Source organism: Trachymyrmex cornetzi, unplaced genomic scaffold, assembly GCF_001594075.2.
Source record: "Trachymyrmex cornetzi isolate Tcor2-1 unplaced genomic scaffold, Tcor1.1 scaffold23, whole genome shotgun sequence".
Taxonomy (NCBI): domain Eukaryota; kingdom Metazoa; phylum Arthropoda; class Insecta; order Hymenoptera; family Formicidae; genus Trachymyrmex; species Trachymyrmex cornetzi.
Window position 1 is genome coordinate 3,661,965 of NW_017296956.1, and position 15,671 is coordinate 3,677,635.

Here is a 15,671-nt window from a genome sequence, read left to right on the forward strand (position 1 = left end):
ATTGGCAATTATTCTTATCTGGTTACATTCATTTCATCTTGTTATCTTGACACGCAATCAATTCAATAAGTAACGAAGACAAAAGACAGAAAGTGCAAAGTAGTGCTTCAATGCGTGAGAAAGACTTGGAGTAATGCAATATTAATGAAAGGAACTGTACAATATAATAAGAGTAGTCTGCTGATTTCATAAAACAATTCTTATAAAAAATCAAACTTGGAATTATATAAAATGTATTTTTTATAGAATAAAAATGTACCAAATACAAAATTGAAAAATTTTGACAATAATAACTTAAATAATAAATATTATCATATTCCTTTCTCAATTACTTTGTTATTAAAATTATTTTTTGTTTGTATTTCATAACTTTTAGAAGTAATATTAATCCTTGAACACCACACTGGGTTACGGTAACCCAGTCCGTTTGAAAAAAAAGCGGCGTTTATGAACGGTTAGAAGTGTGGAGTGGGAGCAATGGGGGGAAAAAACTTTCTTTGCATTGATGCATTAGATCCCGGGATAAAAGCAAAAGAAAGACTCCAGAATTACCGTAACCCATGTGTGGTAAAATCAGGTGGCGAAAATAGTGTGGTGTTCAAGGATTAAACTAAATGACGTATATCACAAAGTTGAACTAATGTAATTAGCATTACGCTTTTTAATTTTTTTCTATTAACTACTTCGCAAAATTATAAATGTAGTGAAACAGAATTCTCTTTTTTGAAATAAACTTTCAAAAATTAATTTGTGTTACAAGGATTTTCCAAATTTTTGCTTCCTCTAAAATGCACTCTTTTTTTATCTATACTCCTCGAACTATAATATATGATACTCTTTTTCTCAATATGCTTCACTTATTAGAAAAATATCACGTATCGCACGCTTATTATTTCGTAGACGAGAAACATGCTTCCGCAAAAGGATACGATGGTAAACAAAAAGTCCATATAATAAATATATTATTTATTTAACTTCTATATTATTATAATAATAATCAGTTGCAGTATATTTAATCTATACTTACAAAGAAACGGTCCAAACTGTCCTTCATTGATTTTGATTTTGAAGAATTGCAGAACAGTAAAAAATAAGACACGTATCTTTTTATCTGTGGATGCTTTCTTGTACATTTACAGGATTAAGACAATCAAATCATATTTTAATCAAATATCGATTAAAATTGTATAATATATGAAAAAAACCTTTTAGAAGAAAATTGTTACGATATTTTACGCTTTCGCAATTATGTATTTGTCGAAAAAAAAATACATTTTTTAATATATTCCTCCCTCTCTCCCATTATTATAAATTAAGGTTGACTCGTGAACGGTTGTTCTAACTTTTAAACATACACACACACACACACATACACACATGCAAAAAGAACATATAAAAATATATGTGTCTTATTTTTAGTTGTTATATAATAAAACTCATTAAAATCGATGAGGGACCATTCCAATTGTTTCCTCAATAATCAATAATATATAACATAATCAAGATTTGACTTGTGTGTGACATGAAGCGTCTTTGCGTATGTCTTTGTATATGGTACTGCATGTGTGTGATTCTGTCGAATAATATATCTCTGTATGTATTATATCGAATCAAAGGCACAATTGGTGTTTTTGAACAAACAACAGTAATTGACCTACATGTTCCTCCGTTGTTTTAACTTCTAATTGCGATTCTATTCTCTTTCGAATTCAGCAAAAATCAATTCTAATATGTCAAAATTATCCTCGAGACTTTGGAAGAATGAACGAATGAATTATGTTGGCGAGAAGTCACATCGTAATTTTATCATCAGAACGTTATAATTGTCTTCTGTGTACGACTGCTATTCTAGAAATCGAGATAACGTGCGTCGATTTTGACGTAGGCCGGATCGTTTTAGATGTATCTTTCACTAATAGTTAATGTTAAATTACAAGTTTACGTTCGAGAATCTAAATTGGCACTTAATTCGTTTCTGTACTCGGCGAAGATGAATATGAACTCGAAGACCCATGCAATTTACAACGAAATGACGCATGACTCTATTTTATTGACCGTCGTTGCGGTTGCAGACGCGTTGTGTGTGGTCTGGATTCTGGTCTTCGGCTTAAACCTCGACCTTATAAGGTGAACCGGGGATGTGATCGTCGCCCCACTTGACGATCACGATGTATTCGCCCCGCTCGCGCACCAGGTAACTCACGTTGTAATTGTTCCGGCCTGTGTGCTTTACGAAGACTTCCTCACATGGTCCTTTAGGTCCGTACACGCCCACGTAGAGAATATTATTACCTACAATTACGACACTGATTAGCAATTTCAATTTTCAAGTAATTACTCGAAAAGTTAATTAACTCTCACGCTAATTGTACATTGTTTAAATTATCATCTGGATTTACTCAAAATATATAAACGATACACTCTCTAAAACTTTTAGACTAAATATCATTCTGAAGAATGAAATCTCACTCTTGAAGATTGAAAACTGAACCATTCTTTTTCAAGACTAGCTCAATTTTCACTCTTTAAAGTAAGATTTCACTCTAAAGAATTTAGAGTGAAAAGTAATCAATAAGTTAACGATGCTTAATTATGAGAAATATATTTTTATATATTTATATGAATCGATGAGTGCGAGCGTGGCGTAGCAGGCAGCGTACAAGACTGCTATGCCAGAGATCCCGGGTTCGATCCCAGATAGAACCGAAAAATGTTTTCGAACGCTCGTAAATCGTCGTTCGGAATCGACGTTAAACTGTAGGTCCCATATGACTGTGTACAACCAGCGTGCGCACCACAGGCATATGAGAGAAGTCACCACGAGCAATAGGACTGAGAATGGATATAAATCAATAACAAACGAGATTGCGGTTACATACCAGCGTCTCCCGCATGCACAGTGAATTGATTTTGTTTTCCTAAGTAAGCTTTCTTGAGACCCATGCCTTTACTCGTCACCTTGCCCGCATCAGACTTAAACAATGGCAATACCGGTCCAGTCTGCTTGCTTTTCGATATCTTTTGCACGGTCTCTACAACGATCGAGCTTGTCTCTTGCGCCCCTCTCTCCGCCAAATCCGCGCCTGGAATAAACAATATTTATTTTTTCCAATGCCGCTCTTTCTATTAAGTTTTTGTTGCACAATTTATAAATTATTCTATTATTTAAAAAATGCAATAATTTATAAATAATGTACTGTTAGAACTTGGAATAAGTTATAAATTATGCATACATTATTGCAAGTATATAAAGAATACGCACCTGTGCAAGGAACCTTGTATGGTGAACCGACGATGTGATAGCCGTTGTACTTGATGCTGATATAATAATCGCCTGGTACCAAAGGCGTGTACCTGACCTTGTAACCCTCCTCGACCTCGGTACAGTCCATAGCGACCTTGCTGGGTCCATCCACGGTAACTCCCAGCGCTCCGCTGCCCGCATTGCAGGTGTCGATGATGAAATCGGTTTTCTGACCGGTCTTGATCTCCTTTAGACCATTGCCGTAAGCGTGCAACGCCGCTGGGTCAGCATCCACTTTACCAACTTTGACACGATACGGGCTACCCGATATATGCACTCCGTTGAACTTAAGGTGGATTTGATGGATGCCGTTCTCCGTCGGCATGAATCTTACCGAGTACGTGTCCGCATCAATACTCTGGATGAAGCAGTCGTCCTGGGTGCCGCCTGGTGATACGAGCTGGAAGGATAACGGATAATTAATGCGACTGACAGAAGATCAACTTTTAACCCTTAACTATAGCTACAAAAACTACATCTAAGTTCTAAACTTTAAAGTAATCTAAGTCCGGATCTACAATAGGTGTTTTAAGCCTCAAGCCGTAAGAAATTCACCAACTACAGTCGAATGCGAGGAAAATAATTGATTGTGATTCGTCCATTCCTTATGGCTTAAAGCTTAAAAATCTATTGTATATTTCATATTTTATTTGATATTGCATATTTCAAAGCATTTAGTTTCTTCCTACATAATCTAAAAATTTTATGGTACTTCATGTTCAAAGGTTATAGATACTATTATATGACATCATATGATTCAGTATTTTTCTAGTGGATCGTTGAGTCGCAAAAAGACGAGTTGAAGAAAATAAAACAGTACGACTTTCAAAAGAACGACCACCAAGAGGAGTACCCTTACGAGGATGACGGAAACACTGCCACTTTGTGTCGAAATCCTCCATGTGACTCATCCAGCTATGTGTATGTGGCGACCAGTAAAAATACGTTCGCGATCCCACCTACGCGGTTTGATGTGGTGGCGACTGTTTCACAAGCGCGCGAGTTATTTACGGCGTTCCTCCTCTCTTTCGCAATTAGGAGGTGTATCGCGGTGAGTTAAACTCGCGAATGTCACAGCTCCTCGAAGGACTGTCCTCCTGTTACCAGCGAGGAAAGGGTGATTTTACCTTTCCGTCCAGTTCACCCTTGGCGCCGTTCTTGCGCACCAGGAAGGTGCATGGCTTGTCGGGCTGCACTCCGCTTTCGGGAAACTGCGCAACCTCGAGTTTGTGTGCGTCGCCCATCGCCGGTGAGATGTAAACCTTGTGCGGCGAGTCAGGGATGTGCTGATCGTTGAATTTGATTCCCACCCTATATTCGCCTGAAAACAAGCAACGCACATTTTAATAAATTAGTGAATTAATATAGAATTGCTAGCATAAGGTTTTTTTAATAGTAAGCATATAGTTCCCAACGTTTTTCGAGAAAATATAATATAACGCATAATCAATTCTAATTTGTATTTTTTGTTTATTTAATGCCCATTTCAACCAATATAAATTTTAATTTCAGTTCAATTAAATTTTCATTTTTTTTTCTAGTTCTAAGAATTAAAAAAAGATGAAAAGCAAGTAGAACGAGATTAAAATTAACCTTTATTGGTAAAAACGGGCATTATTTAAATAAAAGTTAACTTTTAAAGGAATAATAATTTTTTTTGTTTTGAAATATTTTATATAATATAATATAGTAAAGAAAAATAAAATAATTAAAATATATCGTAGACTGTTACTTCACAATTATTAATGTTTACGTGGAAATTGAGGATATCTACAAAGTAGACATGTTCATTATTTCCGAATGAAACGCGATGGATAAATGAATTACGGAACGTTCAAAGCGAACTGTGTTTTCTATCCAACAAATCAAAAGGAAAAGTCCAGGAAAATATTCGCCCAAGGATCGAACTAACCATCGCCTTGCTGAGACTCCTGTGACTCGTTTCCGGTCAGGACGATCTGCGTAGTGGCTGTGAAGGTAGCCATCGACCCCGGACTACGTCACGGATTTCGTCGAAAATGAAAGTCCAACGTGAAGGAAACACGTGGAGTCTTGGCGGGCGAGACAAACGAGGAGGAAATCAGGGGTAGTTTGGAAGGATTCGATCGAGGAGAGGGAACGGAAAACGCAAGAGAAAAAAGAAAAGGAGTGAAGAGGAAGTAAAAGAGTGGAAAAGAGAAAAAGAGACGAACGATCGCAGCTGTAACCGAAGGTTGGTCGCGTACCACTACTTTTCCTCAGGTCGATCCTGATCTCGATTCGTCGGCGAGCTTTCTCCCCCCTCGTTCCTCACACCCCCGTGTTTCTGTTTTGCTCGCGCCCCCGTGCCCCCGTCGGTCTCCCCACCTCGTCAAAGTCCGCTCCCACGGGGCCCAAATATAACCATCGCGTGCTAATCCGCGTCCAGCCACGAGTAGCCAACTGCGGGGCCAAAATATGGATTCACCTTAACAAATATAGACGGTGATATTTCGGGAATCGAGAAAGAGAGGGAGGGGGAGGGGGAGGGGGGAGAGAGAGAGAGAGAGAGAGGGAGGGAGAGAGAGAGAGAGAAAGCTGGACGATCAACAGAACAGGAAAGAAGGGTAGAGAGGCATTATGGACGATGACGGATCAACGAGCAGTCGAGCCGGATTCATTAACACTTTGTGGATGACCAACGTTGATCTACGTTCGTAGCTATGGTGCGCATGTAAACCCGATTGCGCGTGAATACATGGTATCCCAATATTAACAGAAAACTGTTACAATAATAATTATACTTACATGAATTAAAATTTGTTAAAAATTTGCAAAAATCAGTGACTACAATGCAGATATTTAAGACGAAAGGTACATTGTTTACTTTATTAAGTCATTTACGGCCTTGATATAAAAAAAATATTTTAACAAAATATTTTATATACCTAATTATATTTAAAAAATATTATTAGTTGTGTGTGTTTAAGATTAAAAATACTATGCAATGAAGAAACAATCGTAGAATAATTGTTAAAAAAAAAGATCGTTAAAAAAAGACGTTGAATCCCAAAAAATTTTGGAAATCGATAGCGTTCTATTTTTTTTTAATTTATAGAATTTTCGTAAGTAGAGCAACATTTCGTTTTGTATTTTAGGAAATATTTAAGTATAATTTAATTACCGTGTGATTAAATTTACACGTATTAAACCCGACAAACGCCCGTCATGGGTGATTTAGTACGTGTGGATATCGTCGACGATCCATAAAATTCGTGCGGATAATTTTGGAACGCTCGTGAGTCATTCGGCCGACAGTACGCAATCGATTAGGTGCATACGCGTGCGGCGAATAATCTATCATGATGCAAAGTATGCGTAAATGTCGTTTAACAGAATTTATTTCGCGAATAAATTTATAAATACTTAGGAATTGATATTACCGTCTTTTCAAGGCGCAAATTATCTTCAACTAGACTCACACTAGTTAGGAATGGGATTGGCAAAAGTCCATCTTTACCACTATATTGTAACATTTTATGGATATTTCAAATGATGGATTGGTAATTCGTAAATGTTGTAGTTCCGAATTAGATTGAAAACGTATAATGCGTGCAATGACTTTAAACACAAATATTGCCTGCTTTTTATAGAATTTTGCAATGGTCACGGGGGAAAGGCATGAGGACCATAGCCTTCTTTGGATCCAGAAATATTTTTTAATTTGAGAAACTCCTAGATATAAAAAACATAGATCCTACTATATTATTCTTCTTTTGTGTTAATGTAATTCTAAATAAAATGTTTTATAAATTATACATTTTTAACTCGGCATCATTGTGGCATAATGACCCGAAACATTGTTAAACATCTGTATCTTCTTACATACTTCGTAGATTTTAACTAACCGCCCTGTAGCTGGAGCTAAGACTTTCTAAAATTATTGTTGACATTGCGAGAATAGACCAAAAAAATATTCGGGTTATCATGATCCACCTCAATGTCCTTGTAACATTTTAACACCACAATGACGCCGGGTTAAGTAATATTTTTTTCAATGTAATAATTTGAGGTATTATGAGTTGCCTGTTGCTCGGTGCGATTGACTCGCGATCTGTAGATCTGAGTTCAATCCCATACGCGATTTTTAAGGAGCCGAAAATAGCCCCACTTGATGATTAAGACACCTTTGATCATCAGCGCCGTTCGGATTCAGCGTTAAACTGCATCCTATATATCAGTAGATATATGCATCTCCCATATTGATGGGATTTTCATATTTGATCTTAAAAAATTTTGGCTTGCAGCGAATCAATGATCACTCCCTTGACAAATTTCTGGATCCGCCAATGACGATGGCCACCGCGTATAAGCAAAAAGAGAACACACCGATAGCTTACCGGGTTCACTAACGACGTAGCTAACGTAACAACTGCCGTCCTTGCGATCCTTGAAATCTATTTGTGCCTTGCTAGGCCCCTCGACGGAGACGGCAAGAGTACCCGCGCCCGCTTCCCTGGTCCAGATGTTGAATTCGCATGGTTCGCCTTGCTCTCCCCTTTCTAGACCGGGTCCACCCGCGTGAACTCTGTGCGCACCACCGTCCCTAAGCGGACCTACAGTGAACTGGAAAGGCGAGCCAGGGATGTGCATGGACTTGTAACGCACGGATACCGTGTGCACGCCCAACTCCTTAGGCACGAATGCTACCGCGTAGATGCCATCCTCGGCCTCCTTGATCTCGGCATCTTCGGTGACTCCACCGGGTGACGTGACAGTGGCGGCGAGATCAAAGGACGTGATACCAGGCATCTTGAAGGTCAATTTGCACTGGTTGCCGACCTCGGTAATTGGCACAGCCTCTCGCTGTCTTTGAATCTTCTCCCTCTGTCGGTTGCTACCTTCTCCGCTAACTTTGACGGTGAATGGCGAGCCCTCGACGTGGTGGTCCGCAAACTTCAAATTCATGATGTAATAACCGGGCTCGGTGGGCTTGTAGGAGATGTTAAGAGTGCCGTCCTCGTTGTCCTTGCATTGGATCTCGGCTTTGCTCGGGCCTTCCATCGAAAGGGAGAGACCACCGAAACCAGCATTCCTCGTATCAATCGAGAATTTATTCTCCACATGGGTCTTACCCTCCTTCAGACCGGGACCGGAAACTTTAACTTTCTTCGCGTCACCGACCTCGCGATCTTTTACGTCGATTTTGAAGGGGGAATTCGGTATGTGCTTGCCCATTCTCTTCACGCTTACGGTGTGCTCGCCTGCTTCACGTGGCGTAAACGACACACACATGTTACCGCTTCCCGGCATCTTCTTTAGGAAACACGGCTCCTCCAGACCGCTGGGTGCTGTGATAGACGCATTTAGAGATTTGATATCAGCATCGGACACCTTACCCGGCAGCTGCACCTCGCTTGAAGAACCTACAGAGATCTGGTTCCTCTTACGGCCCTCGCCTAAAAACGGCAAATTCAAAATATTATTAGAATAGTAATAATAACTTCTTATTTAATAGCCTAGTCCTTCAGTTTTATCAGAAATAAATCGTTCAGTTTTATAAGAAATAAAAATTAGAACACCCTTGTGCGTACAAGAAAAATCTCGATCTCATCTCGAAATCGAGACGAGATTCGAGACCGAGATCACTTATAACATCGAGATCGATATTGTTTAAAATTCTCGTCGAGATCTCGTCTATTTTTACAAGTGTTTAAAGCTATCTTACCATTTCGTTTTATTCACAATGGCTTTATTTACAAATAGCACAAATAACAAAAATAAACGTGTCGTTTATGACGTCACGATTAAACATGGCCGTGGCGACTATCTCAGAATCATTGATATAAATTGCTTATTGAAATCTTATTCTTCATATTATTTTCGGAGTAGTGTTAAGATAGGAATACCCAGTTATGTAATATACAGTACTTTTTTGTAAAAAATGTTAATAAATACATTCATTTATACTCACAAATAAAACTATTTCTTTTGCATTTGTCAAACTATTTTTTGCTAATCTCATTGAGATCTCATCAAGATTCGAGATCAAGATGCTTGTTCCAAGATTTTTCGAGATCGAGATCGAGATTGCAAAAATCTCGTCTCATCTCGTCTCGTGCGAATCTGTAATCTACTTACCCGTAATTTTGGCGACGAAAGGACTGCCTCTGATATGCTTATCGCCAAACTTAACGGTAATTTTGTATTCTCCGGGTGCGGTAGGTAGATAAGATACCGATACCGTGCCATCCTTGTTGTCGTGACAGCTTATTTCAGCTTTACTGGGCCCTTCGACAGCTAATGAAAGACCACCCGCACCGGCACCTTTTGTCGAGATGGTGAAGTTTCCAGGTTCACCGCAAACACCGTAAACCAAACCTGGTCCATACGCTGTTACATATCCACTCGCCAAAGAATCGACATGGAATTTGTAGGGAGAACCTAGCAATAAAATCGTACATTAGTATAAAACACATGTATAGAAGAACATTTGTTTTACATAAATAATTTGTATAGTTTTGTTAAAAAAGAAAGTAAAAGCAGAGAGAAATTACCTGGAACAAATTTATATTTATATAATTACTCGTGAAATTATAATTTTGACCTAGATATCGATTTAATGAGATATTACTAATAAATAATGTATAAAAAATGTTTTTTTATTTGAGAGAAGGTAATTGGGAAATACTATGTTTAATGATGGTCGCGTGAAGTAAATTAATTTGTCAGACGGGGAGATTTATTATTAGCATAAATTGGCGCTCGTGAGATCCATTACACGGGGAATGAAATTTCATATAGCTTCTGTGTTTCAGGATCGTATGGATCGCACACGCATCGTACATTAGAGCGTTATTCTTGGAATGCTCCGTGAACCTCCTGTGATCGATCGCACTTCACGATTGCGTAATCGCCGTTAATTTGCGAGATGAATGGATTAACTTACCCTGGACGTGTTCACCGTTAAATTTCACATAAATCTCATGAAGGCCCTCTTCCCTCGGCTCGTACTTGATAGATACCGTACCATCATGATTGTCCTCGATAACTGGCTTGTCCACGTTTCCGCTAGGCATCTTCACTTCAGCTGAAAACGAGCAGAGTGGCGTTCATCAGGCACATCTCAAGGACATCCGCGCGACATAGTTTCCTCGAGCGCGCCACGATTGGTTGGCACTGACGTACAAAATTGCAGCTTTCGCACCCAAACAAGATTTCATATCAAAAATAACTACTTAATGTTTGTGTTTGTCATCTCTCGGTTTCATATTCGAAGATATATAGTAATTTGCACATAAATAATATTCTTCGAAAATAGAAAGATATATTTTTTGTCCTAACAGGTTTTAATAATTAAGTTAAACTTATTTGGTAATTGCATCTTAAAATGTATAGAAACGATTATTAATTTGAGTATATATCTTGAAAATTTGCAAAATTTTTGAAAAAAAAAGAAAAGAAGGAAATGATAAGCCGATATTTTTTTCGATCAGATATGCGTATCAGAAAAAGTTGTGTTACATACGAAACTCACACACATCGTGCAGATTTATTAAGTATTTAATTTTTAAATATTCACAAATTTGTGATGGATAATGTAAAATAATTTTTCTGTTACTGATAATACGATTCCTGAAATACGATGAATTACAAGTCATTTTAGATATTATGTGCTAAATTAGTTGAAGACAAATTGAGAGAGCTCTTGAAGACAAAACCTTTTTTCGTGTCGACGTAGAAAATGCTCTGGAAGATGAGTGGCGCGAAATCAAGCCCAGGTCCCGGAACTTCCTTCTTTTCTTGAACGCTCTTAGCGTAGCAGATCGGTCCGCGCGCAGGGAGGTTGAATTCGCTGAAGAATACGCTCTTCAACCAAGCTTTATAGAAGGTCGATACCTCCTGCCACGTGGCTGGTATTTCCGATTCTTTATCTCCCCAAAACATATCTCCAACGAGTACACTTCAGAATCACGAGAATTTCCGTTGAAGCACTTGACGAACTATCGTTATTTTGATCGTGCGATTGCACGATCTTGTTATTCTAAATCGTCGCAAAAATTAATCGCGTTTTTTTAAACGAAAGAAAAATTACGTTAAGAAAATTTATCTATGTCGTCAGAAGAGTAACAACGTATTTTATTTCTATGATTATACATATAACGAGACACTGCAAAAAATTTTCTTTTACATTTGATTTTCTCTGTGTAAAATAAAGATAGAATCTGTCTACAAGTCTAAAATAAAAAAAATAATAAAAACGTTTTTATTAAAATAAATTCCGATAAAAAATTGATTTGTATACTGCAATCCAAATGCACAATCAGTGTCTTCATATATGTGTGTAATTTTTTCTGTATAAAAATAACACTATATATACTACACCTTTACAAGTGTAAATCCATTTTTTGTGTATGTTGCACAGTATGTCATTTTTATACGGAAAATTAAATCACACACATATGAAGGCACTTATCATACACTTGGATTTGTAGTATGCAAATCAATTTTGCTTAGAATAGCTTATTTTCATTAAAAACCGATTTTATCTTTTTTTATTTTACCTTGTAGACAGACTTTAAAATATTTATTTTACAGAAAAGATCAAATGTAAAAAAAAATCTTACGGCACTTCCAAATATCGGTTAAGATGATTAAGTGAAAGGATCCAGTTACGAACGCGCCGTCATGTGCGGTAACACCTCTAGGATGAGATCTCCCGAATAGACCGGCGTTGATAAATCTTCTCCGGTACCGAAACGTCTGCGCTAAAAAAAAATCAAGAATTCCCGAGGGGTTCCGCGGGGGGCAACCGACTTGAGGAGACCGACCGACTGACCGACCCACCCACTAATCGACCCACCGACCGACTGACCGAACGGATGTCTTCCGGCGTTCTCCAGCGATCTCGTTCGCGAGGTCTCCAGCCTGATGGCGCCTATCAGTCGACTTCACGAGGGCGCATCTCCGGCACGACTGACGGTCGCACGAGCACCAAAGTCGGTCGGCGGCGAGGACGATGAGAGCTGGCCGTCGATCTGGCTGGGTAATCTTTTTTTCCAGCGTTAGCTACCAGAGGCCAGTTTCGTGTCGCTTACCACAATTGCCAGTCTACCTTGTCCATCAAACATCCTCGTCCCTCTTTCCCTCTCTCCCTTTTCAATTCTAACTCTCTCTCTCTCTCTCTCTCTCTCTCTCTCTCTCTCTCTCCCTCTCTCTCATTTCGTCTTTCTTTACAAGCGACCTGTCTCTCTCTATTGGCTGTGGCACATGAGGATCACACGTACGCAGGAATATGATCAACGCATATATATCTATACACGCATACACGATCAGGGTGAACCTATGGAGGTTTACGCACGCGCTAATCCGAGGATTCCGCGGCTGGTGGGAGGAAGCGGATGGTCGACGTCGCGGCGCCTGCACCTGGTGCGCGAAAATTTATGACACAGGTATATCGGTGTATGAAAGTATATTTTATATACATATATTACACGCGTTCGTTGTGTGTGTATATATACGTGTGTGCGCACGCGTGTGTATGTGTAGTAACCGTGATTCGTCGAGTTGAGGATGGATCGGTTGCTTAGCTGGTTACGTGACGGGATCAACGCTGGACGGGTCCGCTCGATCGGGGTAAATTGGGAACACGACGACGCGACCATCATTAGGCGTGCATGCGATGACGTTATTGCCAGGCGCTCGGGATATTGCTTTTGATTGCTAAAGAAGAGGGCTCGAGGTCGTCTTTGGAACGTGATACTTCTTGTGACGAGCTCCAATTAAACAAATTGTTATTATAACTTAAAAGAAACATTATTATTCGTATTCTTTCAATTAGAAACACTATCTCTTTTTTCTTCACATCAACAATTTTTTCTAGAAACTTGACAAGTACATCTTCCAATGCTATATAAGAATGAGAAGAGTTTTTTTATTCGTTATTTAAAAAATTAATATATGTATAGCTACACTTTATGTTTCGCTCCAATTATTTTGTTTAATTTTAACCTTTTTCGTAGCCACACTGGATCTTTTTTTACTTAAATGAAATTTTACTATGAAATTTCTTGGCACAAGTTTTAATTTTTCTTAAATAAAAATTTTAATATTTGAATTAAATAACTATTTAGCAATATAGTAGAAATGTTGAATAGTAATTCTGATTTTTTTTAGATTTTCTGAAAGCTTAGGAAATAGTAAAAAAATTTGGGCTGGTCGAAAAAGATCCAGGCTACAAAGTAAATCAAAATATGTGTGCCTATAAAGGGTTAATTTATTGTATATTTAAAAAATTACGTTTGAGATACGCAGGAATGAATAAATATACGACTTTAAGCGAACTCGGAACATGAAAGTCGCAGAGAAATATTTTTTTGAAATATTTTTTAAATATCTTACATCTCCGATTCCTTTCTTTTTCATTCCTTCTTTAAAGGAAGTTACGTAAATTATCACGTCGAAGGAATACCGGAATTCTCAAGATAGACAAGACGGGAATTTTGACGCGTAATATCCTGTCCACGCTTCCGTGATTATCGTTTCATTTACCTAAAGGAAGTCGTGAAGCAAGCGAACCGATTCGCACGAGTCGCGCATTTAACACGCGCCATAGCCGTTATGATGAAGAGGAACGGGTGTCGGCCGGGCCTGAGTAATTATGGACAAGTGCGATGCGCTTGCTCGCACCGTGCAATATTATTCGTGTATGCATTGGCGCGCGTCAAAAGTTCTCGAAGGTATTAGCGTAATCCGCCAGAAAATCAACAACCTGATTCAAAGTGATCTTTCATCCTAATCCAACTTCCCTTTCCGTCCCTAGTTTCTGTATTCCTAGACGTAGATATTAACATCATGAAATAAAAGTATTATTATTTTGTGAATTGAAGACGGAAGCATATTTGCATACAAGATTGCAGCGGGATTCCAGCAACAAGATAATGATCTCTTGGCAAGATGTAAACCACCGTCCGGAATCAAATCGCGCAGGTTCGTCGACCGGAAAATCGCTCCAGTTGATCTTCGCATACCGAGAGAAACCCGGACCAGGGGATGAAGAAGCAAATTAGTGGACGTGGAAGGGATCGATCTTTTTCTGGACCTGCCATCGTCCTCGGTCGCTCGGAATCTCGAGGCTCGGCTTTGGACCAGCCACGGGTACGTGCATCCGGAGCCACTTAATCACCCAATATTAATATCGCGGACAGTGCGTCGCGCTTATCCGACATACATACCATCCTTCCACGCGCCGGGCTGTCCAGCCATATTTTTGGCAAGGTGGTGGATAAAGCGCGAATACGAATCCGTCGTGTCTGTCATTTGAATACGCGTTGGTCAATCGCGAAGCATTACATATAATTGAATCACATTACTCGTCATCGTTGGTCTATTTATTAAAGTAAGCTCCACGTCCATGAAGAGAGGACTGCTTCACTTATAACGTTGCTCAGTAACAGGGGCTTACCGTTGATCTCTCAATTCCCTTGACGCTCACCTTACTTAGCCAAGAAACATTTATTTCACTAAATACCATTAGCTTTTAGGAAAAACCGGAGCTGATTGTCATACAAAAATAATTGTCAAAAAGCTTATGACTCAGTATATAACAGGGCATTCTCTTTTTTTATTATAGATTGCTGATGTAATATTAAATTGTTGTGTAAAATGATTTATGCCAAAAGCATTGTGTATATTATGATTTTTAAGAAAATTAAATTGATAAGTAAATTTTTCTTTTATCTCTCTCCATCTATATTCCATAATTACAACTACCGGTTCAGATTCCCCTACTATTAATTTACTAGCGATTAAATTTGAAGTTTAATTAATAATTAATATTTTTAAAAATTAATCTTATTGTTCCATTTATATAGCAGCAATAATTATCTTATTATGGTAAAGTTCTTAACTCAATTTCGAAGTGTTACATGGAACTGCATCGTTGATCATTAATCAATTCAACATTTATCAAGTCATCAAATACATGTGGGTATGAGTAGTGAAATGCGGCATCAGTGCGCACGCGTGATTAATGATGATATTCTTCGTCATGTTAAGTAAACATTTAAGAACGACATATGTATTAATTGTTGCAAAAAAGAAAGAGGAAGTTGTATTCAAACAAAAATTTAAGAGCACATAAAACGTGCCGAATCCGTCTTACGCGAGGCGGAAGAATCCGTATCGTAAAATCTTAGCAGAGCAGCACACATTGCGCAGTAAAATCCGAGATTTATTTCCGCGCAGCGAAATAGATTCCAGTCGACGTGCGCTCGACTATTGCTAGTTAAACTAATAATAGAAAATAGACTAAATAAACTAACTGCTGCGAAAATATTATGTCAATATTATTTACAGTTCGATCAACATTGAGAACAAGTTTGTTTTACTATATATGCAGTCATACATT

General features: G+C 38.4%; 1 protein-coding gene across 1 annotated transcript in view; it reads right to left on the bottom strand.

Annotated features, from left to right (window-relative positions):
- Positions 1–1,684: 1,684 nt before the first annotated feature.
- cher (filamin A protein cher) overlaps positions 1,685–15,671 on the bottom strand; it is a 51,653-nt gene continuing 37,666 nt past the window's right edge. The window contains 7 exon segments of the mRNA XM_018506838.1: positions 1,685–2,292; positions 2,880–3,083; positions 3,263–3,704; positions 4,432–4,625; positions 7,663–8,721; positions 9,404–9,706; positions 10,212–10,352. Of these exon segments, the coding sequence (XP_018362340.1) occupies positions 2,108–2,292; positions 2,880–3,083; positions 3,263–3,704; positions 4,432–4,625; positions 7,663–8,721; positions 9,404–9,706; positions 10,212–10,352 (2,528 nt within the window). The 3' untranslated portion in view covers positions 1,685–2,107.